This window comes from Muscardinus avellanarius (assembly GCF_963383645.1).
Source record: "Muscardinus avellanarius genome assembly, chromosome: 5".
Taxonomy (NCBI): Eukaryota; Metazoa; Chordata; class Mammalia; order Rodentia; family Gliridae; genus Muscardinus; species Muscardinus avellanarius.
The window spans coordinates 119,027,171-119,045,172 of record NC_137790.1 but is presented as its reverse complement, the minus strand read 5'-3'; the positions used below and the strand labels follow the sequence as shown (position 1 = coordinate 119,045,172).

The 18,002-nt window shown below is 35.3% G+C and overlaps 1 protein-coding gene across 1 annotated transcript in view; it reads left to right on the top strand.

The window, feature by feature from the left end:
- The window catches only part of DHX36 (DEAH-box helicase 36), a gene marked incomplete at both ends in the record, with an annotated part of 39,809 nt that overhangs the window by 18,156 nt on the left and 3,651 nt on the right, over positions 1–18,002 (top strand). The window contains 10 exon segments of the mRNA XM_080695759.1: positions 397–452; positions 1,820–1,884; positions 2,813–2,956; positions 4,887–5,004; positions 6,029–6,127; positions 13,284–13,457; positions 13,597–13,683; positions 14,862–14,945; positions 16,892–16,991; positions 17,082–17,172. Coding sequence (XP_080551885.1) covers positions 397–452; positions 1,820–1,884; positions 2,813–2,956; positions 4,887–5,004; positions 6,029–6,127; positions 13,284–13,457; positions 13,597–13,683; positions 14,862–14,945; positions 16,892–16,991; positions 17,082–17,172 — 1,018 coding nt within the window.

The window sequence follows — 18,002 nt, the reverse complement described above, 5'->3', positions numbered from 1 at the left end:
ACTTAGCATTAATGAAAACAATATTTTACCTATTTAAATAAATTGACCTAATAAAATTGAGCCCTTAAAATGTTGCTATATGAGTTTTTTCTCTTGGCCACTTGGAATTTAATGGTAAGAGCTAATGACACTTACTGGTAAATTTGAAAAGATGATTCCCAATTTTTGAGCATTTTAAAAAGTTTGTTGGAAATGCTTATCAATAAAAAATAAATTAACAAAATGTCAACTACAAGTTGTACTCAGCAAAAATATTACAAAATTAAGTTCATCTGAATATATGAAAAATACAAGTTAAGAATTAAATCACTCAGCATATGAATTCACTGTTCTATATTGTTTGATGGGGTCTTTTCTGCATCTCTGTCATAAAAACGTTTAACTTTTATTTTTCAGATAAGTTTCTTATTATACCTTTACATTCACTGATGCCTACAGTAAGCCAAACACAGGTATGTTCTTTCTTTGTAATTTCAGCTAAGGCAAGCTTTTTTTTTTTTTTTTTTTTTAAATTTACTTATTTGTTATTTTTAATTACATTTACATTTGTTGTTTTAAACATTTTCAGGTTCATTGCAGACTGAAAATATAAAATGGTATAAGGCAAGCTTTAAGGGCTGCTTGTTTTGCGTTTTATTTTCTTTTATTCCTTAAGGAACATTAGTAAATAGTAGTTCATATAAAAAAGCACTATCTTGAAAACATTTGCATCTATACATCATTTTAGTTTTGTAGATGCTAGGGAAAAGTTTAAAGAATTGATCTCACCAGTAACTTCTTTGGGTTTCCTGTATAAAAGAAAAAGGTATGCACACACCACTAAAATAACTCAACTTGAAAATTATCCGTGATACACTACAGCTTGATTCCACAGCTTGATGTTTTGATTAACATAATTAGCATATTAGCAGGTGAGAGATTTCCTGTTTTAATAATAATTTGTTATGTTTTGGCTGTCAGATACAGGGGTTTTAATAATTAGAATGGGCACTTCATTTGTAGGAATGATAATGGACTCCAGAGTTTTCAGGTCCTGGTAGAAATAAATAGGTCAGAAAATCTACCTTTCTTCCATTCTAGTTTCTCTGCTCCTTTTTGTTGGACTATATTAAGCCTCTAGATCTTTATATGCTGGCCCCTCTTAGTCCTGATCAGGACTCAGCCAGCTGAATCTGATACTCAGTAATATGTGAGGAATGAGAAGGCTGAGGGATAGACTAGGTGAAGAGTATCTGGCATGGAGGTACTTTATCTTTGACTGTAACCTAGTAAAGTGCATATCCCCTTGCTGGAGAATGTTACTAATCTAAGAAACAAAGTTTGCTCTTATCAGTTACTGTTTTTATAAATGAGGTAAGTAGACTTTTTTTTGCATTTCAACCAGTGGTACTTGACTACCTGTCTGCCTTCTTTTTAGGAGTGATATTATTTGTAGTACTTAGCATTTGAAGGTTTTTTTATTCTAATCAAGCTAGCATACGATTATACAGCCAGATGACATCTGCTCTGATGGATTTGGCATCTCTCACTGGTTGGTGTCCTGACCCATATTACCCATATGCTATAAATATAAATAGTCATATTTGACTTGAAATCTTGTTTGTGGTAAGATTATTGCATCTGTGGGAGCTGATTTGCCAAAAGAATTTATAGTATTGAAAATGATGCATACTTTAAAAGTATTTATGAATAATAGACGCAGTTGCCTCTGAATGAACGCAATACTAAAATACACAATATTTGAAGAAACTATTAATTGCAAGACTAGCATGTCAGAATATAGTATACATTTGAAATTTTGATGCATTTATTCTTACAGGTTTTTAAAAAAACCCCTCCTGGTGTTCGAAAAATAGTAATTGCTACCAACATCGCAGAGACTAGGTAAGAATAAGTTATAAATATCACTGTTAGAGCTGGGCATGGTGGCGCATGCTTGTAATCCCAACACTCAGGAGGCTGAGACCAGAGGATCATGGTTTGTGGACAGCCTCAGCTACTTAGTGAGACCCTCCACAACTTAGTGAGACCCTGTTTCAAAATAAAGAATAATAGTATCACTGTTGATGATTACTTGACTTTTGAGCCCTAATATACATTATCTTTTTTCTCTATCACATACTTTAAAAGTTTTTCAACTTAGCTTAAAAAAAATCTAGTTAAAAAAGCTTAGTTAAAAAATTATTTTAACTTAGTTATGGTAATAAGCATAGTTTTTTTTTTTAATCTTTCCTGCTCTTTTAACATTCTTCATCAAAACAGCCCTTTAATTGGTTCTTTATAAAGCTTTTAAAAAGAAGCATGGAAGCTGAGGTAAAATGAGTCTTTTTGTGTGTTCTCCCATTGGGGCTGGTATTATTTGATAATTAGTTACGTATAGTTATTAAACTTTCTTTTGTTCCTCTGAGATGCTAATGCATAGTTTAGTCACTGATGAAAAGTTATTTTATGGAAACTGATATTAAACCATGGCACTTGGGCGTCCATGGAGCTAGGATAAAAAGGCATCAGAAAAGCTATGAAGTTTGGCTTAATTTACTGAATCAATTCATTGAATTGGCGACGTCACTAAATTTAGCAGATTTAGTGATTTGCAGAATCAGCACTGTGCTTCCATTGTAGCTCCTGAAGCTACCTGCTCTTAAGTGCTTGATCCTCATGAAGTTGGTACATGTGAGAAGAGCAATGGAAATCCTGAAAATCAACCTGATCCAGTACAAAATGCTCTAAAAATCTTATCACTAGGGTTTTTTTTTATTGGTTAATATTGCTTTTGACATGATTGTAATGTTTCATGTATGTTTCCAAACAGCATTACCATAGATGATGTAGTTTATGTGATAGATGGAGGAAAAATTAAAGAGACGCACTTTGACACTCAGAACAACATCAGTACAATGTCTGCTGAGTGGGTTAGCAAAGCTAATGCCAAACAGAGGAAAGGGCGAGCTGGAAGGTAAGATGAGAACCTTATCCAAAGCCTTTAGAACACAAAAACTTGTTCATGTAGCAAAATATGGTGCTGTTATTTAAGAATATTATTTATCAAAAACTTTACCTTTCTTACTACTTTGAACTTGCTACCACATATTTTTAAATGGGAAATTTTTTTAACCCTTTATTTGGGAAAATACTACGTTTTCTACTTTATGAATGTTTTATCTCCAATTCTTTACTTAATGTTTTTCATTTCATTCATTAATATTAATTTTGTTCTCATCTTTTAAAGTGTATATTGCTTCTTAATAATAAGTAATGTAGCTTGAGTGTTACATTGTCACTAAAGTATGAGATAGATATTACCTTCATTTTAGAAGGGAAAAAAAGAGTAAGGAAGTTAAAGTATAAAGAAATGAAATAAGTTGTCCAAAGTCATATAGCTTTGTAAGTTAGTAGAGCCACTATTTGAATCCAGGCAGTCTGTCTCCATAGTCAGGACTTGTAATCACTATAGTTGATAGCAGTATAGATTTGTCACCATTACTTAACAACAAAAACATAAAGTATTTTTCTCCATTGATGTCATACTAGCATAGGAGAGGTTATTAGCTTTGAACTATTGAAAATTGCATTTGTTGGCTGGCTATTAATGCATATTTCACAGTATTTTTAACATTCAGCAGGATGTCTGGAGTTGGAGTTTTGCTTCATACAGCTAGAAAAGATTTGCATAAATCTTTAGATATGGACCTACTTAAGAAAAGGAGAGCTGAAATAAAACGACTTTCATCATTCCTTTAAGTTTGTCCTATATCTGTAAAGTTCTGACTTGATTATTGTAACCTTTACACATTATCCCAATATGATTTCTAGGGGGTTTATTAGATTATGCAGTTGATACTGTTGAACTAAAATCATTCCTTTAGCAAAGCCTGATTAGATTGATTGTTATTTGGAAATCCAGAAAAAGCCTACTACCTGGTCCTTAATTTCGGAAGTACTCTTAGATTCCACCAGAGAGTTGTTCAGACACTTTATATATGATGGTGGGTACATACAGACTTGTGGCAAAAAGAAAAAATACCCTAAGATTTTCAGAACTTATTTTCTTGTAGCAGCAAGAGCTTATAGAAATGTTTATTTTGCTTGAAATTACATGAATAACTGTCACATCTGACCTTGCTGTTGTTTAAAAATGATATCATTCATTGCACAAGTTGCATACACAAAAACTTTTAGTTGTCCCTCTCAAGGTCACTAAATAAAGTAGGCTTACACATCTTGTTATATAGTAAACGTAGGTTAACATAATACCAAGGTGTGATAGAAGTGTGCCCACGAGGCATATTTGAGTTTGTGACTCTTAGCCTTGACCTAAGTAGATATTGAGCATGCCAATCTGGAATCTATCAGAAATAGGGAACCAAATTATTGGCAGGGGAAAACAAATCTTATATTTCTTAAACCTTACACATGTCAGATGCCAAAATAAAATTGAGTAAGAATAAGGATAGCACAGTAATTCACAATAACAATTCATTTTTATGAAGAACTAGAATAGAGGCTGCTTAAGACTCCAAACATAAAGTAATGATAAAGAGATGGAAATGCCAATAACTTGATTTGATCAATATACATTGCATACATGTGTTTAAATGTTACACTGGACATAATATAAATATGTACAATTATTACTGTTAACTAAAAAGACAAGCTAGAGTTAAAGTAAAAGAGGCCAGGGACCAAAAAAACAGGGATGTTGGGATAGAGGGTTTAGGATTTTTCAAAATAAGTAGAAAGAAGGAAATAGGATTCATAGAAGTGAAGTAGTAACTATGTGAAGTAATTGCGTGGCTTGTAAAATACACAAGTATTAGCTATTTTCCCTTTCTGCTCTTTTCTCAGGAGTTTTATAGTCATTGATAACTTTTTTTTTTTTTTTAAAGAGTTCAACCTGGTCATTGCTATCATCTGTATAATGGTCTTAGAGCGAGTCTTCTAGATGACTACCAACTACCAGAAATTTTGAGGACTCCTTTGGAAGAACTTTGTTTGCAAATAAAGGTAAGTCATGCAGGAGAATTAAGAACTGAAATGGAAAGTAAAGTTCTAATTTTCAAATTCATTTATAGAAAGAAATACTGTATTAGTCTATGAGAGGAAATTATTATTATGTACTTCTTGCATTTGTCAGCAAACTTTATTTAAACTTCCTTCAGAGCTGGATGTAATGGTACACTCCTCTAATCTCAGTATTTGAGAGTCTAAGACAGGAGGATTACAGGTTCAAAAGCCAGCCTCAGTGATTTAGTGAGGCTCTCAGCAACCTAATGAGATACTGTTTGCAAATAAAAAATAAAATAGGACTCTGGGGTATAGCTCAGAAGTAGAATATTCCTGGATGTACATGCTATATTTCACAGTAAAAAGGTTTTTTTGAATGTGGGTCTCAGGACTTCTTACTGGCAAGGGCTTGCTGTCTTTTTCACAACTTGGTTGTCTGCATGCAAATGGCTCTTTTGGAGAAAGTCATCCCATTCAGGCTTCTGAATTCCCAGTACCATACCCACCAAAAAAATGTTCATTAAAAAGTTTTAAATCATGTACTGCTCTGTTGCAAGGCTGCTTGTGTTGGAATCTCACTTCCTCCTTAAAAATACTAGTTCTTTTACATGGGGAAGAATTTTAATTTTTAGTAAAATTCTCAGAACAATGTTTGATACATAGTGTATGCTCAGTAAAGGTTAGCTACTGTTATTACATCATAAGATGTTACCCCTTGATACAAACTGATTATTTTTCAACATCTTACATAACTGACAAATTTAGTCTTATATTGAAGATAATCATTAATCAACTTTTTGATTGAGATCTTAGCCATTTGTTTTTCTCACTAATAGTGCTACTAAGAGAAAATAGTATATAGGTCATTAGACATTTTTAATATAATCAACAAATATAATTCTAAATCATTTTGGTAAAATAACCTAAAAACAATGTGCAAGTTTGATGCTTTGATAGACACATGCAGGGCTAAATTATTAGGTCAGTGTATGATACATGTTTAATTATATTTGTCTTCCCCCAGATTTTAAAGCTAGGTGGAATTGCTTACTTTCTGAGTCGGTTAATGGATCCACCATCGAATGAGGCAGTGTTGCTCTCCATAAGGCACTTGATGGAACTGGTAAATTATGTTTTTGAATTCTAACTTAGAGTGTTAGAGCATATAAGCCAGCTAATTAAGAACTTTACTCTTATTGCTGCAAAGTAGACAGATGCTCATGCAGTGTTGAACTTTATTTTGTTTTCAGTTCACTATGTAAAATGTGCATTAAAAATTGCAAAGTGGGCCAGGCATGGTGGCGCATGCTTGTAATCCCCGTGCTTGGGAGGCGGAGATAGGAGGATCGCGCTGGTTCGGAGCCAGCCCCGCGGGCTTAAGAGACCCTGTTTCCCCCAAAAAAAAAAACGTACAAAATGGGTCTGGGGTCTGGGAGTGTAGCCCGGAGGTAGAAGGGCTTCCAGGAACCCCAGTACCACCACCAAAAAAATTGCAAAGTGATACTTATAATACTGAATTCTTTGTACACAGTATTTTTTTTTTTTCATTGTAAGACTAATTTAAAATTACATGAAATTTTAGAGTCAGGCGTGGTGGCACACACACTTGGAGGGCTGAGACAGGAAGGATCGCACAGGTTCGAAGCCAGCCTCAGCTACTTAGTGAAGCTCTCAACAACTTAGTGAGACCTTGTTTCCAAATAAAGTATTAAAAATAGGTCTGGGAGTGTAGCCTGGAGGTAGAAAGCCCTTGGGTTTCATCTGCAGCACCACAAATAATAATAATAATAAAATAAAGTGTTTTAGTTCCATTCACACATTTTAAATGCCCAGTAGCAAGTGTGACTACTGTACTGGAGAAAATGACATTTTTCTTTTTTCTATAAGTTCTGAAGGTTAGTGCTGGGTTAGAGGATGCCAAAGACATGATTTACATATATCACAGGCTTGTGGGAGGCCTTCTGTGTAACTACTTTTGAGTTGGAACATATTATAACACTAATTACTTTTAACATAATAAACTATTTAAATGAAAAACATCATAAATGACCTAGGTATCTCTGTTAAAATTTGGATTCAATATAACAAGGTTACTGGATTTTTGAAAGTAGCAAGATTTACTACTGACCTCTCTGACCCGTTAGGATTTTAGCTAATAGAGTATATTTGTGAAGAGCTAGGTGGTGAACAAAGAGTCAGCTTGACTGAGCTGGACTCAGAAGCCTGAATGGGATGACTTTCTCCAAAAGAGCCATTTGCATGCAGACAACCAAGTTGTGAAAAAGACAGCAAGCCCTTGCCAGTAAGAAGTCCTGAGACCCACATTCAAAAAAACTTTTTTACTGTGAAATATAGCATGTACATCCAGGAAAGTGAGCAAAGTAAAAATACGCGGCCAAAGGATTATCACAAAGTAAACGCCAGGTAATAATGATTTTTGTCAAGAACATCCCTCTTATGCCAAAAGCCTCCTTCCCAATTGCTCCAGTATCTCTTAATCCTAAAGATAACATCTGACTAATAGCAATCTCTGGCTTTTCTTGGTAGTTTTATCATACAAATAGGCATCTCTGTAAAGAGATCAACTTAATTTGCCAGTTTTATGAACTTTACATGAACTCATAAAGGATGTAGGGTTTTTCTTTTTTTGTGTGTGAGCAAAATGGAGTTTTGGCTTATTTAACTTAGCATTGTGAGATTTATTTGCATTATTGCTTTTAGCTGTTCATTTATTTTCATTTTTTTTTTTGCAATATTGCCATTTTCTATTTTTTGCTATTACATAAAACACTGGTATGAATATTCTTCAGTGGTCAATCAGTATTTCCTGGTGCACATGTCCAGATATATCTCATGGGTATATACTTAGTTGTAAATTCACTGGGTCATAGTATATTTATACATACAATAAAACGTAATGCCCAAGAATCTTCCAAAGTTACCATATCACTTATACTACAAGTGGTGGAAGAAAGTTCTCATTGTTCTATGGCTTCATTAACCCTTGATATTTTTAGTCTTATTCTAACTGTACTGTAAAGTATGGAGATGTTTTTGTGGTTTTAGTTTGCATTTCCATGTCCATCATTTAATCTGTGAGCAATTTTTCATGTTATAGTTCATTTGGAAAAGTCTCTTTTATAAATTGTTGGTCCCTGTTGTTTTTTTAGGTTATATACTTCTTTTGATACTGTATATCTGATAACTTAATTGTTTATTGCATATGTCCAGGTTTTTTTTTTCTATACTATTTTTAATAGTGTCTTGATAAACAGAAATTTCTAGTTCTCAAATACATCAGTCTTAAGGTGATTGCTTTTGATTCCATAATACATCTGCCTACTTTGGGATCTTGAGGGCTTCTTTTTTTTTTTTTCTTAATTGTTTTGTCTTTTGCATTTAGATACATAATCTGTCTGCATTTGTTGTGTGTGCTGAGAAAAGAATTTTAAGTTTTTACATATGTAGATCTAATTGAGTAAGCACAATTTATATTTTTATATTTTAAAAAATCTTTAGTAGTCTTTGCCATAAATTGAGTGTTCATGGATTGGTGTATCTGCTCCAAGGCTCTGATGTCTTCTGGTGGCCTTTGTTTCTATCTTGATGTGGTACCGCATTGCCTTAATTACCAATTTGGGGAGAATTGACATTTACAATGTCTTACAAAAAACATCGTTGATCATTTTTCTTTTATTTAGGCATTTAATCTCAGTGTTTTAGAGTTTTCTATATTAGGAATATTGTGCATCTTTTAAAATATTTATTTCAAGGTTAGTATTTTGTATTTTCTACTCTTAAATTTTTCATTTTCCTGAGTCTGATATACAGAAATGAAATTCAGGGTTTTTTTCTTTTTTTTTTTTTTTTTTTTTTTTTGGTGGTACTGGGGTTCCTGGAAGCCCTTCTTCCTCCGGGCTACACTCCCAGTCCTATTTTATATTTTTGAAACAGGGTCTCTTACGCTGGCTTCGAACCTGCGCGATCCTCCTGTCTCCGCCTCCCAAGCGCGGGGATTACAAGCGTGCGCCACCACGCCCGGCTCTTTTAAATATTTTTATTGGTGCATTATATTCAGACATCATATTGGGGTAAAAAACTTGTGAGTACAAACTTGTACTCATCGATGATTTAACCTCTACCCAATTCCCACCCCATTCTCTCCCAGTCCCTCCCTCCCTTGCTTGGCTTAGTGATTGACTTCGATATGTTTAAGTACATTGTGTGTTTTAGAGATTTTCCTCTTCCCCCCTCCTTTCTCCTCCTTTAGGTTGTCTTCTTTGCTCCTCTATAAAATTTCCTCTTTCAAGAGTTCCTCCTATGACCCATTTCTCCCTAACTCTCACATATTAGGGAAAGCACCTGATTTCTTATTTTTGTGACTAACTAATCTCCCTTAGCATAATGTCCTCCAGTTCCATCCATTTCCCTGAAAATGATGTAATTGAGTTTTTTTTTTTTTTTTGATGGCTGAGTAAAATTCCATTGTGTACATATCCTACAGTTTTGTAATCCATTCATCTGTTGATGGACATCTTGGCTGGTTCCATAGTTTGGCTATGGTGAATTGTGCAGCTATGAACATAGATACACATGCATTAGTTTGGTAGTTTGGCTTCCTATCTTTTGGGTAGATACCTAGAAGTGGTATTGCTGGATCAAATGGTAGATTTGTTCCCATTCTTCTGAGGATTCTCCATACTATTTTCCAAAGTGGTTGCACTAATTTGCAATCCCACCAACAATGTCTTAGAGTTCCCGCTTCTCCACATCCTCGCCAGCATCTGTTATTGTTTGTGTTTTGAATGATTGCCATTCTAGTTGGAGTTAGATGAAATCTCAGGGTAGTTTTGATTTGCATCTCTGATTGCCAGTGATGTTGAGCATTTTTTCATGCATTTATTGGCCATTTGAATTTCTTCTTTTGTGAAGTGTCTATTTAGTTCTTTTGCCCATTTTGTTATTGGATGCTTTGTTAGTGTTGAGTTTCTTGAGTTCTCTGTATGTTCTAGATATTAGTCCTCTATCGGTGGTGTAGGTGGCAAAAATCTTCTCCCATTCTGTTGGCTCTCGATTGAGGTTCTTGATAGTTTCCTTTGCTGAACAGAAGCTCTTCAGTTTCATGCAATCCCATGTATTGATTCTCCTTTTAATTTGTTGTGCCTTTGGGGTCTTGTCAAGAAAATGTTTATCTGTGCCTATGTGTTGCAGTGTTGGACCTATGCCCTCTTCAAGGAGCTTCAAGGTCTCTGGTTTAATTTCCATGACTTTGATCCATCGTGAGTTGACTTTTGTACAGGGTGAAAAAGTGGGATTAATTTCCAATTTTCTGCATATGGTTAACCAGTTTTGCCAACACCATTTGTTGAAGAGGCTATCTTTTTTCCAATGTTTTTAGCCCCTTTGTCAAAAATCAATTGGCTGAAAGTGTGTGGACTTGTTTCTGGGTCTTCTATTCTGCTCCATTGGTCCATTTGTGCCTTCTTTGGGTTCTTCCCTAGGTCACTACGAGTTCACTTAAGGTGCTCTGGATCTCAAGTCTGTGGTATCTCAGTCACCACTACTCCTTTACTGGGTTGTATCGCAAAGTCTCAGACCCAGGGAGTCAATCGAGGCTGCTTATACCGTGGGGGGGTGCCAAGTTGGGCGTTCTCCAGCGGGGAGTTGTGACCATGGTGTGATATCTCTGCCACCACCACTCCCCCATTGGGTTGGACTGCTAAAATCTCCGACCCAGGGAGACTATCTGTGCAAGTCCCTGGGAGTACAGTACTGGGATTTCTCCCCTAGGGGCTGCAATTTGACTCACGGTTGTTGAGTACACTGATGGAGCTGTAGTGGACTCGGTGGATTCGCAGCTGCCGCCGCTGGCAATATAGCACCACTGCCATGCCCTCAGCTGTGAGGCTGGTGTATTTCTTCTCTAGTTTTGAGCTCCGCTCTGAGTCCCTGCCAGGTGTGCTGTGCCCGGTCCTTGGAAACTTTAGATGTTCCCTGCGCCGAAAAAACTGCTGACTGCCGCCCAGCTGTTCAGCAGCTGCTCACCTCGGCTCGCTGGCCACCCCTCCTCTCTGGTGCATGGTGGCTGGTTGAGTGCGTTGGTCTAGAGCCTTCCGATGAAGTCGCCGCTGCCGCCGGCAGTAAGGCGCTGCTGCTGTGTCCTAGGCCGCGAGGCTGGCGGACCTCCTCTCTGGATTGAGCTCCGTTCTGAGTCTCTCTCCTCTCTGGAGCCTGCTGCTAGGGAAGACGTAGCCCGCGCTACTCCGCACCGCGGCTCTGGCTGCTCCACACTGCGGCGGCCACGGCACTTCGGGCTGGTTTCTTCCTGGTGTCTCGTTTTTCCAGCCCTCTTTTTCTCTGTGCCTTGTATTTACAGTTTTTATTTCTTTACTGGTGGTGTTTTCTGGCTCTGGAAGGCACTGGTTTTGTGGTAATAGAGATCGATTGTTAGCGGGACTTGTAAGTGCTGCTTTTCTCCGTCGCCATCTTCCCAGAAGTCTGAAATTCAGTTTTGAATATTGACCTTGTAATAATGAATGCTGTAATGTCAGTTTTTCTGCTGGTGATCTTTTTTGTTGTTGCTAATGTGTTAAATTACATTGATGTTTCAAATATTTAAACCAGTTTTAATTCCGTGAATGAAGCCTTACTGCTAGGATTCATTTTGCTGTAACATTATTTCTTTTTTTTTTAATATGTGAAATACCTAGTAGATTTTTCTCTTCCTCAAATGTGCCTGTCAACGTTATATATCAAGATCCTGTTAGGCTTAAGAGGTTGAAGATATTATGATTTTATGCTCTATAAGACTTTTTTTTTTTTTTTTTTTTTTGGTGGTACTGGGGTTCCTGGAAGCCCTTCTACTTCCGGGCTACACTCCCAGACCTATTTTTTATACTTTTTTATTTGGAAACAGGGTCTCATAAGCCAGCGCACGCGGCTGGCTTCGAACCTGCGCGATCCTCCTGTCTCTGCCTCCCAAGCGCGGGGATTACAAGCGTGCGCCACAAGTCAAAGCTACTGCCATGATAGGGTTCCATGTTCTGTGGGCTTCGTTACCTCCATTCTGTCTGTATTGTTTTACTTCACTAGCCCTGATACCAGGCCACCACGCCTGTCTCCTTGGTTCTTTCGGCGCAGTAGCAGGAGCGGCCGGCCCCTGGCCAGGTTCACAGCACAGACTCCCGCTGGCATCAGCTCTATAAGACTTTTTGTAAGGTCAGGGGTATTTCCTCCATTAGCGCTTTAGACATCTATGTCTAGGGATTCTTAAGGATTTTTAAAATTTCTTTTTTGTATCTTATATGCATAGTTATTTTAATTTTATACTGGAAATTCTATTTTCAAAATCATTTAGATACAGTCAGGCATGGTAGTGCATTCCTATAATTCCAGTACTTGGGAGGCTGAGACAGAAAGGTCCTAGATTTGAGGTCGGCTTCAGCAACTTAGACCCTGTTTCAAATGAAAATGTAAAATATACTGGGGGGAATTCAGATTTAGAATGCCCCTGGGGGTTCAGTCCCCAATAACATTAAATAAATAAATATATATATATATATATACACACACACATACATATACACACATACATACATACATACATACACGTGTGTATGTATGTATGTTTGCATGTATGTATTAGTGATTTGAAACCTGGAAGAAAACTTTTTCCAGAGAGCATTTGTGTTGCTTCTACTGGGAAAAGAGGCCCCAGCTTTTCTAAATGTCTGTTTTTCCTCAGAACCTAGATTTATAAGTCTTACCATTCTTTTATTAATCCCTTGGTTTCATCAAGCCACTTTTCTAGCAGTCCTAAGGGGTACAGTTGGACCAGATTACCTAGAGCCTCAGAGCAGTGGAAGTCATTGCCGTCTTCCGTGGTCCTCCATATGTCCTTTATCTTTTGCCTTCTTGTCTCAGCACCTAAACTAGTACCTAATCCAGGGGCTATTATGCATTTCACCCCACTGTATATTGGTGTCTCTTTTTTTTTTTTTTCTACAACTGGATGTTTTTCTTTATTTGGTTGAATGTTTGCTCTTTATTTCGCTCCTAATATTTCCAGCAAAGCAAAGTCATAGATTAAATTTATTACTGTTTAAGTAGTTTCTAACCTTTGCTAACATCAGAATGTAATTTTTGATGAAGGAAACTAAAGCAGAATAATACTGGGGCACTGAGTGAACAGTAGCCTGATACTTGTAAAGCAAGCACAAATAGCTTTAGCCATAATGTTTTGCCATGTTTGTTCTAAAAATAAACTCTTTTCTTTCCAGAACGCTTTGGATAAACAAGAAGAATTGACATCTCTTGGAGTCCATTTAGCCCGATTACCAGTTGAGCCACATATTGGGAAAATGATTCTCTTTGGAGCTCTATTCTGTTGTTTAGATCCAGTGCTAACTATTGCTGCTAGTCTCAGCTTCAAAGATCCCTTTGTCATTCCATTGGTAAGAAAGATGGACGTAAAGGATAGGCATTTTTATCTACTGAAAGTTATTGTTGATTAATACATGTTTCATTAGAATATTGTTCTTCTAACAGTGTCAGACTGATTTAAATTGCTTTTATGTATTTATTTATTTTTAGGGAAAAGAAAAGATTGCAGATGCAAGAAGAAAAGAATTAGCGAAGGATACTAGAAGTGATCACCTGACAGTTGTGAATGCATTTGAGGTTAAAAAACAACAACTTTTTTCTGGATTGTGATAGATTATTGAAATGAAAATCTGATAATAGAACATAGTTAACCTTTCAAACTCTTATAGATATCATGGAAAAATTGCTAAGAATGTTTAAAATTAGGTAAACATATGAAAAAATAATTGATTTTTAGTTTTGTAATATCTTATTATATTTACCCTTTTGAGAAAAGTGCTTTTTTTTTTTTTTTGTGGGTCTGGGGATGGATTACCCGGGCATTTGACCTCCGAGCTACACCCCCTATTTTTTATTGTTTATTTTGAAATAGCGTCTCAACTGAGTTATGGAGGGCCTCACTAAGTAGCTAAGGCTATCTGTGAACTGCAATCCTCCGGTCTCAGTCTCCTGAATGCTAGGATTACAAGCATGCGCCACTATGCCCGGGAAGGGAAAAAGTATTTTGATAGGAATAAAATAAATGAACAATTTAAATATCTTTGACTTAGTACCTGCTTAACAGAAATCTGTTCATTTTAAATTAAGTCATTTGAATACATTTAATATTTTTATAATAAATCATAACTACATACATAAGTCATATTAGCAAGATATTTTCTGCTAAAAGTCAGACTTATCTGATGGTAAATATTACTCTTCTTTATAAAGTTTATGTGTAATTTGCTTTTTAGAGGCAGTATCTTACTCTAGGTCTAGATTCTATTTTGTACTGTATATTATGTGAAAGCTCATAAGCTTTTTTCCCTCTGAGCTTATCCAGTCTGTCTGTCTTTGTGCTTTATTTCCATTACCCTCTAGTTAAGAAAAGTATTTACAAATTTGAAAATATATGTACCATTGAAATTTAACAGCCTGCTTTTTTTGATTAATGTATTAATTGTTCTTAAAGAATTAACAAAGGATTAGCTATTTTTGATTAATCGATTAATCTTGTGTCATTTTGTATAAAATATACAACATATTAGTATATTATATTTATTTGTAAAGAAGTCCAAAGCTTTTATGACATTTTTTTTATAGTATAGGCTTGTGAGTTTATAGTTTTTTAAGTTCATAATTTCAAAATCTTTTGATTTTTCATAAACAAATGAACCATCAATAGAGGGTTAAACTGTTACTAGAAGACGGAAACTAGTAAATAAGTTTTGCTTGGGGAACGATATAAGTAGATTTTTTCATTTGTTACCCCATAGGGCTGGGAAGAAGCGCGGCGACGTGGTTTCAGATATGAAAAGGACTATTGCTGGGAGTACTTTTTGTCTTCAAACACGCTGCAGGTAGTGAACATTTTGCAGTAATTAGCTAGAATGGCACTTACATGTTCCATTTTTATAATTATGTATGCAGTAAGAAGTTAAATATTTACAAAATACCTATGCATGTATTATATGTGAATCAAGAATTTAGCATATCAATAAAAAAATGCCCAGCTATTAAAATAAAAAGTGATATGATGCCTGAAAGATACTTCAGCCAAAAAAGGAATGGACCTGGAATATTTCAACAGCAGACACCTTAACCACTATTTCTTAATACGAAATAACTTAAGAACATCTATCCAGTAAAACAAAAATAAGAAAATAGAGTGAATAGAAACTGCTAAACTAAGAATGCAAATTAAAGATCAAAAGAAAATCAGAAGAAACAAAATGGACAGCCCTTAAAAGCAAATTATTCCCATGGAAAAAGGCTTGAGGTAATCACAGTTCTTAGATGCAGCTGAATAGACAAAGCAATAAAAGTTTTTAGACAGAACTGATCCATTGTGAGGGCAATAGGTATCTGTACGTAGAAATCACGGATAATTGAGTAGTTTTTGAGAGACATGTGGAAAATTATTTCCGTGAAGTGGGAAAAATAAAGAGAAGTATGCAAAGTGTTATTTAAGCGTGTTATGTCCAGTGATATACTAATTGTAGTATAAAGACAAAGGACAAGCATTTGAGAACGCATTCGAGTTCCTTTGAGCTTTTGAACAACTCACTACAATGAAATGTTGCCTGTGAAGAGCCAAAGTGAAGGATGAAGAAAGCATGCTGAGTCAGCTGGCACATACATTGAAATTATTTAATAGCTAGAGCAAAATGGAGTTACGCATAGAATATAGTGTGGAGATTCTTTACAGAACAGTGTAATGATAATAAAAATCAGGAGATGAGTAAGAAACTCAGTTATACAAAATATTAGATGGTGTAACAAAAGTTATACCTTTCATAAAGATGATCCAACTTCATAATTTCTTTGGCTTAAAGGAAAGCTTTAAGAGTATTTCTCGTTGTTATGAAAATATAGATTCATATGACCATTCATTTTCATTTCTGGTGGATAGTACTAGGACTTGAACCCAGGGATACTTTATCACTGCTCTACACCCCCTTTTTTTTTTAACCACCAACCCCCCTTATTTTTGTTTTTTGAAACAGGATCTCACTAAGTTGCCCAGACTGGCCTTGAACTTTCTATTCTCCTGTCTCAACCTCCCAAGTACTATGTTTACAGGGATGCGCCACTATGCCTAACCCATTCACCTTCATTTCTATTTAATTTATTTAAATTGAATTAAAGTTAAATGGTTTTATAAAAACAACTTTTATAGTTTTTAAAACTGATGTCATTGTTAAATACAGTGTTTACTTTGAACAGACTGTTGAAATGAGGGAAATTTCTTCATTGGTACTTGTATATTTTTTGAAATATTTTACTGAGGCATGCATCATTTGTACTCAAATCATAATTTTTCTTAAAAAGTTTATATGCTAGTGTGTTGACAGTGGTTAAATACAGGTATTTTAAATGTGGATTTTGGTTGTTTTCTTCTTTTTCTACATTTTTTTAAAATAATGAGTTGAGCAATTTAAAAGTTAAATTCATGTGTCTTAATATCAGGGGTTTTATTCTTTACAAATGTTTTTTTTTTCTCCAGAAAGTCAGACAGTTATCTTAGGCTTGCCGGCCACATTGCCTTTGTTACAAATATTCATCTCTTGTTTCAGTACAACCTTAGACAATATGTACATGATTGGGCGTGACTATATTCCGGCAGCATTTTTTTGACACAGAAAGGTTTTGTAGGTTGCCTACCTTTTATTTACTACATCACATTTTTGTAAAATGTTTTCATAAGGCAAGGAAAGCTTCCGACTAAGTTTTCTTACGAGCACATGCTTGATAGCCCCTATGTGTGGACGCTATTCTAGTTGTATTTACCACCATTGCTCCGTAGATGCTGCATAACATGAAAGGACAGTTTGCTGAGCATCTTCTCGGAGCTGGATTTGTAAGCAGTAGAAGTCCTAAAGATCCAAAATCTAATATAAATTCAGGTAAAGTAGAAAACAGTGTAAAGAACTTGCCATTGTTGTCCATTGTCTCTGTATTTTATTTTATTTTTTCTGTCTTCCCACTTCCAATAGATAATGAGAAGATAATTAAAGCTGTCATCTGTGCTGGTTTATATCCCAAGGTTGCTAAAATTCGACTAAATTTGGGTAAAAGAAGAAAAATGTAAGCATTGAAGATTATTATGAATTATTTCCAGTTCTCAACCTAAACTTTTGAAACTTTCTAATGTAATAGGGCATTTATTGTAATTTTTAAATATTTGGACCATATTCTTTATCTGTACTTTTGTGGTTTAGGAGGCATACTGTTTATAGAAATCACACCCTTGCAGTATAATTCTGGAGTCACCTGTCCATTCACTCATTATTCATAGAATTTCACTAAAACATACTAGTGTAAATATTAGAAAAGCCAGTTGGCTACTAAAGTCCAGTTCTGGATGGGAATTGGTTAGAGTGGGGTTTGTTTCAGGGATTCTTTTTTTCTTTCGCTTGTCTCATAAAATGGATAGCTTTGTAACAGTTTTTTGAATAAAATTGTAATATTGGTATTCGGGGAAATAAAGTGTAGTTAATAAACATATATATAAATAGCCTCAGAAATAATTGGAGAATTGGGGGCTTGTTTCTACTCAGTAAATAAGCTCATTCCAGTACGGAAACAAAAATATTAAAAATCACAAATGGCTAGTGATAAGTGAATTGTTGCAACCTGTTGAGAAAGTAGTCTAGATTCATATTATATATCAAGAATGATTAAAGTAGTCACTGCCTCTGCACTAGTAAGTGTATTTTTTAATTTGAGAAATACATCCTAAGGAAGTTAATTCCAGATATTTTAATAGCAACATTGCAAATGACATAGATATCTAGTGGCAGTGAAGAAATTAGTTTCATAACGCCATATCATAGACATTTCCATAGTTGGATATATAAAATGTTATTTTATAGTAACATGTAAAATACTAAACTGATATCAAGTGGAAATGTTGA